We start from the raw sequence: 10,343 nt of genomic DNA, 5'->3' as shown, positions 1-10,343 counted from the left end.
AGTTGGGACTTTTCTTTCATTAACACATGGGTCTGCAGCTGGGTGCGGTGGCACATGCTTGTAATCCCAGAGACTCAGGAGGCTGAGGGAGGAGGATCTCAAGTTCAAAGCCAGCCTCAGCATCTTAGCAAGGCTCTAAGCAACTCAGCGAGACCCTGTCTCTAAATAAAATATAAAAAGGGCTGGGGATGCGGTTCAGTGGTTAAGCACCCCTGGGTTCCATCCCCAGTGCCAAAACAGACAAAGCCCGCTGCAACTCTCCTAAGCGTCTTGCACCCAAGCATACAAAGCTCTGCGGAAATGCAGACCCAACCTTTTTAGATAGACATGGTGTTCTGTTACCTGGATGTTGGCGAGATCACTCCAGTGGGGGCGGACTGAATACAGCTTTCAGTAAGAAGAAAAATCCCAGTCAGTAGAACTCTCAGTCATAGAGGCTGGTCATGGGAAGCCTACTTCTAAAGGTCACGTAGACATAGTTCTTTGTCATAGTGGCCCATTGGAATCACACCAGGGGCGTTTAAATGTTGATGCTTGGGTCATACTGCTGGAGATTCTGATTTAATTGACTTGGGGTATGACCTGGGCATTAGGATTTCTAAAAGGTCCCCATGCCCTTCGTAACGCGGAGCCCCATTTTAGAGAAACCGTTCTACCTAAGCCACTTAGCGCTAAAGGGTGAGTTGGAAGGACCGCACTGGTTGGTACATTGCAGTTACCGTCCCTGGGCCCTGGGCTGGTCAATTTGGTCTGAAGCCTTTTAGTCCCTTCAACTGAGCCCTCCCTGATTCTGCCAGTAGAAACAGAAAACTTGAGAATCACTCAGTCATTCTGAATCTCAGGAAGACCAAGAGCCAGTAAATGGCTCTGTGGTGAGGGGGACGGGCAGGAGGAAGAAAGAATTTATTTTTGAATTAGGATTGAGGAGGAATATCAACTTTTTGTGTCAAACCAATAGCCTGGGTTTCTTGATGCTTGTCAACCACAGATTAGGAAAATCGGGGTGACACTGGGCATGGAAGCTCTTTTCTCCTCCGTTACATGATTTCTATGTGTTTGACGCAAGCCAGGAGAAACCGAGCATCCAGACAGCCCTCGGGAAAAAGGTCCAGCAAAGAGGCAGCGTCGCGCAGGCGCAGTGGCACACCCTGTAATCCCCGAGACTCCGGAGGCTGAGGCAGGAGGATCGCAGGTTTGAGGTCAGCCTGGGAAGATTAGTGAGACCTGTTCTCAAAATAAGAAATGAAAAGGGCTGGGGATGTAGCTCTGTGATAGAGTGCTCCTGGGTTTCATCCTCAGTAATGAAAGAAGGGGAAAAAGATGTAGTTACACAGGGGAGCAGGGAGTGAATAGCCACTAAACTCCCCAAAATATGCACACCGCTTGATGTCATACTGGTCCTGTAAGTGCAGCTTTGTGTGAACTGGGAGGACCTCCTCTGCTCGAGGCATCTGGCTCCCACAGTGGGACACATGGGGGATCACCTGGACGGTCCTGGGTATGGGTGTGTGCACGCGCTCAGCGAGGCTCACTTTATCAGAAAGCTGTCCCCAAAGGCAGTGGGGACCCTGAAAAACGAGGACTACACCATATCTTAGCAGAACACCACGGTTAGTTAAGGCAAGTCACCCACCTCAACAAGCTTTCGCTTCCGACCTAACTATGAGTCATCAGTTTCCAAGATGGCACTTAAAAGTGTGACCTCTGTGGAGTGTGACACAAGTAGAGATGATCAACAGGCCAGTCCTGCATCTTGGAGCTTTTACAGAGGTACTAGGAAAACAAGGAGCGAAGCATGATAAATATGCTCTCAAATGCCTGGTTCAACGGAGCAACCAGAGCCTGGCCGCATGCCTGTCATCCCAGCAGCTTGGGAGGCTGAGGCAGGAGGATCTTGAGTTCAAAGCCAGCCTCAGCAACTTAGGGAGGCCCTAAGCAACTCAGCGAGACCCTGTCTCTAAATAAAATATACAAAGGGCTGGGAATGTGGCTCAGTGGTTAAGCAGCCCTGGTTCAATCCTTAGTACAAAATAAATAAATGAATGAATGAATAAATAAATAAATAAAAAGAGAGACCAAAACCATTTTTCTGTTATTTCATTTTTTTGTTCATGGGAAAAACAATCCTTGAAGATATAGAATATTGCAAACAGATAAAATTTGCAATTTCTTCTTCCAAAAAAATTGTATTTGGCTTATTATTTACACATATTTAAAATGTAATTAAGGCTTCTTTACTTACATTTAAGAAATGTAAAAAAGGTTCCTTAACTCAAAGTACTGCTTATTTCTTATAGGAATTGAGAATATATAGTTAAAAGATTAGAAAAAAATCAGTATTCTGCCACTTAAAGGTACCTACTAATGTTCAATAACTTTAATAAGTCAAATAATTGTTTTTTTTTTAATTTTAGTTGTAGTTGGACATAATACCTTTATTTTATTTATTTATGTGGTGCCGAGGATCAAACCCAGTGCCCCACACATGCAAGGCAAGCACTGTACCACTGAGCTACAACCCCAGCCCTCAGAGCATAATTCTTTATTATTTTATATTTTCATCTTTAATTATTATACAAGCAATGCGCATTCATTTTCAAAAAAATAGATATACAAAAGATAAACTATTGAATCACTTGAAATTCCACCCCCAAAACAAATGAACATAAGCAGAAAAAATTTTTACTAGAATCTCTGAACTTTTCTTCAAATACATGTATATTTTTGGAAGTATATCAGGTCCCCAAATTCTTTTGCAAATGTGAATTCATATTATGATTCTGTAGCGTGTTTTTCAGATTGACCAATATTCATGCAGATTGTCTCATGTTCTCCCATATCATTTTAAATGTCTAATCATTCAAAGGATGTGCCCTTATTTATTTTTCTTTAGGGTATCCTCTGTTGTTAGGCATTTAGATCACTTGTGATTTCTCCTTTTGGTCTTAGAAACAGTGCGGTCCTATTCCTTATCCACGAATTTGTACTTTTTTTTTTTTTTTGCATTTTGAATTAGGATTGGGGAGGAATATCAACTTTCTATGTTGAACCGATAGTCTGGGTTTCTTTTTTTAAAATATATTTTTTAGATGTTGATGGGCCATTATTTTCTTCCTTTCTTTCTTTATATGTGGTGCTGAGAATCGAACCCAGGGCCTCACACAAGCCCAGCCTGTAGTCTGGGTTTTTTGACGCCTGTCAACCATAGATGAGGAAGATCTAGGGTAAGCTAGGCTAATGGCTCTGAAAGTTGTAAGACTTTTTAGGGAAAGGTATACAAATTGTTTAGTGCAATACTTTTCATCTTTTCAAATATTTTTGCTTTAAGTATATTAAAATGTGATTACAAATTTTAGATCATTTAATCCCTCTGAAATTTTTTATACCTTTATTTATTTTTATTTATTTACTTTTATGTGGTGCTGAGGATCAGACCCAGTGCCTCACACGTGTTGCCACTGAGTCACAACCCTAGCCCCCGCTCTGAAGTATTTAGCCTGCCAGCACTTTGTCTTTATTCCAGTTCTTTTCTGATTTAATTTTTTTTGCAGGTGGGGAGAGGCACAGGGGATTGAACTCAGGGGCGCTTGACCACTGAGCCACATCCCCAGCCTGATTTTGTATTTTATTTAGAGACAGGGTCTCACTGAGTTGCTTAGTGCTTTGCTTTTGCTGAGGCTGGCTTTGAACTTGTGATCCTCCTGCCTCAGCTTCCCAAGCTGCTGGGATTACAGGTGTGTGCCACTGTGCCCAGTCTGATTTAAGTTTTATCTATCTATCTATCTATCTATACACATTTTTTTCTGAAATATGATATCTAATTCATGCCCGGACAGAAAAATTTGTAGACTACATAGAAAGTGCTTATAGGGAATAAAGAGAAAAATTCCTATAATCCCACCACTAAGAGAAATCTCTCTCTAACTATCCTCTCATTCCCCATCACTCTTGGCTTTGAAGACTCTTTCAAATTACCATTGGTAGACTTCTGATTCAGAGGCCACTTTGATGATGCTTCTACATGCTGGTTGCTTTTCAGGAAGATTTTATTCCCATTGCTACAGCCAGATGTGTTTCTGGTAGGTAACAGAAATCAGTGTGTACCTCGGTGAGGCTCTACTGAGATAACTGGCTCTTCTTCCCAATTTTATTTATTTTTATTTTTTGGTACTAGGGATTGAACTTCGGTAATAGGGATTGAATCCAGGGGCGCTTAATCACTGAGCCACATCTCCAGTCCATTTTTATTTTTTATTTTGAGTCAGGGTCTCCCTGAGTTGCTTAGGGCCTCGCTAAGGTGCTAAGGCTGGCTTTGAACTCCCGATCCTCCTGCTTCGGCCTCTTGAGCTGCTGGGATTAAAGGTGTGCGCCATCACACCTGGCTTTTCTTCCCCATTTTAGAAAGTCCTAAGAACACATCTCTGAGGGCTTCTGCCAGTAAGTGGAAACTTCATCTGGATTAAAAAAAATAATAATAATAATCACAGATCTATATAAGAAAAACCAGGAAAGCCGAACTACAGAAGACAGGTACTTACATATGGGTCAAGGAAAGGGTGACACACACAGGTTTATTTGTTTATTTATTTATTTGGCACTCGGGGTTGAATCCATGAGTGCTTAACCACTGAGCTACACTCCCAGCCCTTTTTATTTGTTAATTTGAAACAGGGTCTCACTACATTGCTTAGGACCTCACTAAGTTGCCCAGGCTGGCCTCAAACTTTCAATCCTCCTGCCTCGGTGGACTACAGGTATGGGCCACAGCTCCCCCTGTGACATTCAGTTTTTGCTATACTGTATCCAGATCTGATGTTAAAAGACCTCAGACAGGTCGGGCACAATTCTCAATCATGGCTAATTTTATTTTTAGATTTCTGATTACAAAATGAGCACATGTTCCTTATAGCACATGCCTTTAAAAGCTAGAAAGGGGAACACCTCCTAATTTCCCCACCAATCCATTTTATTTTATTTTATTTTATTTTGCGGTGCTGGGAATTGAACTCAGGGCCTTGTGCTTGCGAGGCAGGCACTATACCGACTGAGCTATATCCCCAGCCCTCAATCCATTTTAATATGTTGTGTATTTCTTTCTGGTTTCTGGACACACACTTGAAGACTAACTGAAGTCTTTCCTGATTTTGGATTTCCCCTTTACATTTTGACCAAGGCGTGTTCCCGTGCTGCCTTGTTCTTGAGGATTTCACGTTCTGTTAGCAATCTATTGCCCTGAGAGATGGGCAAAGAACATCCATTGCAAAGATGATGTCTATGAATAGCCAAGGAAATTGCTTACTGTTCACCTACGGCTGACAGCAAGAATCATTTTTCCTCCCTGGCTTACTAAACTTTGTCTTCCTAAGCAAGATAAAGTGGTTGTTAAATAGACAAGAAAGATGCGCCTGTTACCTGAGCCGCAGGTGCAGGTTAACAGGTAGGCTACTGTTCTGGCTCCCGATCAGAGGTAACAGACTGTCGGAGACCTGGGCTACCAGGAGGTTCCTTCATGACAGGTCAGGAGGAGTACTCTGGGAGCCCTGTTTGTGGGGTGGGATTGGGCCTCGTGCATGTGACTTAATCAGACCACCTGTGAAGTCCACCCACGTCTTCTCCGCATCGCCACTTTGACAAAATGACCAAAGTTTAAAAAAGAACCAAGCTCCCCAGGACCTTATCACCTCATGCTTTACAAAGCACATCTATCCTGAAACAAGATGTGGGGCCAGACAATGGCCACTAGCTTCTGTCCTTCCTTTGACAGTATTTGAAAAAAAGCATTGGAGACACCTGTCTTCCATCTGCTAGAAATTTGTAATGCACTAATTATGCAGTTACAGACCTTTGCTAAGAAATTTCTGGATTAAAACACAAGTGCACTTTATCTGCCATCTCTACAGGAAGCCTGCTGCCCTCTCACTCCCCAACCCTGCCCTCTCCTCCAGATATGAGGCCACGATCCAGTCTGGCTGGGTATGCAGTAGCCCGATTGAGAGTTCAGGTGAGCATCCTGTCCTGGGGGTGACAATAAGAAGCTTTGATTGCTAACCACCCCCATTCCCCGTGCCAAAGCTACTGCCTTTCATCTTGTCAGTTAACCAATGTTTGTTGAGCATTTCACGTGATTCAGCCCCTATGCTAGACCTGGGCAGAGAGATAAATAAACCCTGGCATTAAGCCTCTGCCGATGTACCACTGACTGTGAAAGTCGGTGGTAACTACACAGATAAATACAATAGTAGGGATTCAATTCTTGGTGTCTGAGTTTTGGAGCATTTTGTACTAGGCCCAGGATTGGGGTGGGATGAATGAGACAGAGCAGGATCCTCTCTTTATTTAATGGATGTTCTGTTCATCAAAAATTTTTTTTCAGGTACCAGGGATTGAACCTGAGGGTGCTCAACCACTGAGCCACATCCCCAGCCCTTTTTTATATTTTATTTAGAGACAAGTTCTCATTGAGTTGCTCAGGGCCTTACCAAGTTGCTAACTCTGGCTTTGAACTTGGGATTCTCCTGCCTCAGCCTCCTGAGCTGCTGAGATTACAGTTGTATGCCACTGAGCCTGGCAAGAATTTTTTTTTTTTTTTTTAAATCTCACTAAGTTACCCAGGTTGACCTTGAATTTGTGATCCTCCTGCCTTGGCCTCCTGAGTCTGCGAGTTTACAGGTGTACACTGCCATACCTAGTCACAAGGATTTTTGTGGTTGTTGTTGACATTTTGACTCTTTGGAATGCTGCATATAAAAACTGTTTATTTTGGTTACTGAGTTTGTAGTGCTGTCAGTTTTGCTCTTGAGGTAAAGGCTTAGTTCCAGCCAAGAAACCAAACCAAACTTTACTGTCTGGGCCATGAAGACAGTCAGCTGACACAGAGAGTATCTGGGTCCTGGTGTTCTAGTCTTTTGAATTTGAGGGATAGGTAGGCTGATCTTGCCCTAATTCGCAGTTACTCCAAGCCAACAGCTTTTCTTCACTCAAGTTCAGTTCTGCTCTGTAAAATACCAAGCAGGACAGTTATCTTTTTCAACCCTGACGAGAATGTCTACTATTGACAAATATCCGTAGTGTACCTACATTATGTAGGCTCTGTTACAGGCTCTAGCACAACTATGTGAATATAATGTCCTTTCTGCCATGCAATTTGGATTTGGGTGAGGACAGATAAAGCAGTAAACAGGATCATTTCAATATATGCCACAAGCCAGGTGTGGTGGTTGGTGCACACCTGTAATCCCAGTGACTGGGGAGGCTGAGGCAGGAGGATCACAAACTTGAGGCCAGCCTATGGAACTTAGTGAGACCCTTTCTCAAAATGAAAATAAAATGGTCTGGGGATGTAGCTCAGTATTAGAGCATCCCTGAGTTTAATTTCAGGTATGAAAAAAAAATTTATGTGCGAAAAGAATGTGAGAGAGAGATGGTACAATAGGGGGTCAGGAAAGTTCTCAGGGGAGATGATATTTGAGCTGAAACATCAATAAGTGGACACCATGGCCTGTTACCTGTTAGAATTACAATCTTTTTTTTTTTTTTTCTGACAGCTAATCTTTAATGAATCCTGATTTTGTGCCTGTCCTAACAACTATACATGTCTCAACTCATCTCTCAAGAACACTGTGAGATTAAGACTCTTGGGTGTGTGTGTGTGTGTATGTGTGTAAATGAAGTTGACAGGCAGAAGAGGCATGAGGAAGTTAACTAATTTGTAGATCACTAGTTAGTAAATGGTGGAGAAGGTCAAGGAACAGGCACGGTGGCTTTAGAGATTGAAGATTGCATGCAATAATTGAAAATGACATAATGAGCATCTACTATATCCCAGGTTCTGTACCATCAGAGGCATAATGCATTCTCCCTCTTCCCACCCCCGCCCCCTCCTCCTCCAACATTCAATACTAACTAGATCCCAGGCAAATTTTAAAAATAGTTCTTCTCAGAGGGTGATGAGACTCCACGCAGTGGTGGCCGTTACTGGTCTGTATGAATTTGTCAAAGTAGGCAGAACAGTGCACCGACTAGGTTGGCTTAAACTCTGCGTGAATTACACCATCAGGTAAAAAACCCTCATCTTCCAAGTCCCTCCTCCACCCCAGCTACATCAGCAAGGGGTCTTGAAGGGGCCCCTGCCCCTAACTTCAGGGACAGGGTGAGGAAGAAGCTTGCGGGGGCGGGATCTGGTGACCCACCAGAGCCAAGGCCGGGGGAGCTAGACCTAGGGGGCCGGCAGGCTGGGAATGGGAGAAAGTGGGCGCGGCGGGGCGGGGGCGGGGCGGGGCGGGAGGGAGCTCTGGCCTCCGGGTGAGCCCCGAGGGGCGGGGCCTCACGCGGGGTGTGGCCTCCGGAGGGCGGGGTCTCTGGAGGGGCGGGACCCGCGGGCGGGGCCGGGAGGCGGTGGCCCGGAGGAGGGAGGCACACGCTCGGGCGCGAGCCGGGGCCGCGCGGAGACAGCCAGCCGGCGGCCACTGAGGAGGCCCGCCCAGGCGACCCGCCCTCCCCGCCGCGGCACAGACTGACCGACCGACGGACGGCGCTGCCTGCCGGAGGCGCCCGGCCATGTTCAGCCGCAGCTCTCGGAAGAGACTGTCCAGCCGCTCGGTGAGTGTCCCCCACCCGCCCGCCGGGTACCTTGCAGTAGTCGCCGGCGCCGGTGCCCAGCCCCCTCCGCCCCGCGGCCACGCACCTGTGGCCCCAGGTAACCAGCCCGGGGCGCCCGAGAGCTCACCACCGGGGAGCGCGCGAGGGACCAAGTCCCGACCCCCTGCCGGGCCACAGTGCCACTAGGAACGGTGGCCCTGAGTGTCCCAGTCTGGGGCGCCCCGGGAAAGCCCTGTCGCTTAAGGCGGATCAGAACCCCAGCACCAGAGCTGCAGCGTCCAAGGTGTGGAGCTCCAGCCCCGGGCTTGCACTTGGGGCTGTCTTTAGGGGTGTCCCTTTGCTACTCCTTTCCTAGGAGCAGCAGCCTGGACCAGGGCAGGCGCCCGATCGTCCCTTTAAGGGCACTCTCAGGGGAACCGAAGGGTCTTGCTTTTGTGTCTTAGAAACCTGTGACCAAAGTGTCTGGGGGGGGAGACAAAGCCCCAGCCAAGGCCATTTCTTGGTGGTGTGGTACTGTAGACAGGCCACCTGGGTCTGCACCCCCTCCTTCCTTCCCCAGGCGGGAGACCACCCTTGGGGCACTGGCAGCACCCCACCCCCAGCCCCCACATGGCAGAAGAACCTTGAGTCAGATCCCAGGAGGTAGAGCGAAAGAGGCAGGCCATCCTGACTGGGACACAGTGGGGTTTTGGAGGAAGCCCCCATCTTCACACGTGGCCTGTGTTATCTTTTTGTTTTGAAGTTGACCGGACTGGGGCGGATAGAGAGAGGCCAGCCATGTAACGCCTGTGGTGACCAGTGCCCTGGGTTTGCAGTGCATAAATGGAGGTAGGACTTTTTAAAATTGCACGACACTGCAGGGAGAAAAGTAAATAAAATTCTCTCCTTTTCAATCTGACTTGGAAGTCACATGGAAAGAATGCAAAGTCTGTGCCTTTAAAAGCGGGGCTACATCTGCTACAAATCTCCAAGGTGGAAGTGGTGGCCAGACTCTGGAGGTTGCGGGAGAGCCGGGCTCAGGCTGCATTTCCCTGATGTCAGAGCTTGAGCCACTTGGCACCACGCTGTGTCTAGGTAACTAGGCCCCAAACAATTCAACCTGGGCATGGTAGCGTCACCAAGTGCCAAGGTGCAGCAGTGTGGAGCCCTGCCCGGACTGGCTGGTGTTTTCCAGTTGTGTTTTTAATTCAGTCCCTGTAACTCTGGGTCCCAACCACAAATCCACCACTGCCCGCCTGTGCTGTGTCAACCGTCTTCGGTGGCCAGATGTTTCTTATTAATGCGCCTTGAATGTTGACTTCCAGGCAGCGTCAGCCTGGAGTGGAATGGTTTTGTTTGGGAGTCGAGGGATCTGGGTGTCCTTCCAGTGCATCTGGCTGCTGGGGCACTGCTTGGGAAAAAGTTGGGGTGCAGGCATACAGGCCCTCAGTTTGGCGATGGAAAGAGAAGAGGTCATTCGCCTTGGTATCTTCATTAAAAGGAAAGAAATGGCGACCGGAGACAGGCGTCCAGTAGCATTCTGTCTTGGATGTGCGCGTTTTTCCCACCGGTCCTATGCTCCTTTGGAGAGGGCTGGTTTCTGGATGCCAGGAAGAAAAGTCTACTTTGGTTTTCTCCCTTTTCTTCATGGGTCTCTCTACTTTCCTCTAGTTGTCATGTGTGCCCGGCACCCAGTTCTAAGGAAATTTGCCGTCGGTTCCTTCAGAAATTAAATGCTTTTGTTCCTGCCTTAGATGGGTTTGGCA

At 46.7% G+C, this 10,343-nt stretch overlaps 1 protein-coding gene across 1 annotated transcript in view; it reads left to right on the top strand.

Annotated features, from left to right (window-relative positions):
- The first annotated feature begins 8,420 nt into the window (after positions 1–8,420).
- Positions 8,421–10,343, top strand: part of Prickle2 (prickle planar cell polarity protein 2) — a 344,617-nt gene continuing 342,694 nt past the window's right edge. Inside the window, 2 exon segments of the mRNA XM_047530548.1 lie at positions 8,421–8,598; positions 9,341–9,426. Of these exon segments, the coding sequence (XP_047386504.1) occupies positions 8,557–8,598; positions 9,341–9,426 (128 nt within the window). The 5' untranslated portion in view covers positions 8,421–8,556.

The sequence above is a fragment of the Sciurus carolinensis genome, chromosome 17 (assembly GCF_902686445.1).
Source record: "Sciurus carolinensis chromosome 17, mSciCar1.2, whole genome shotgun sequence".
NCBI classification, from domain to species: domain Eukaryota; kingdom Metazoa; phylum Chordata; class Mammalia; order Rodentia; family Sciuridae; genus Sciurus; species Sciurus carolinensis.
Note: the sequence above shows the minus strand (reverse complement) of the source record. Positions and strands in the feature narration are given on the sequence as shown.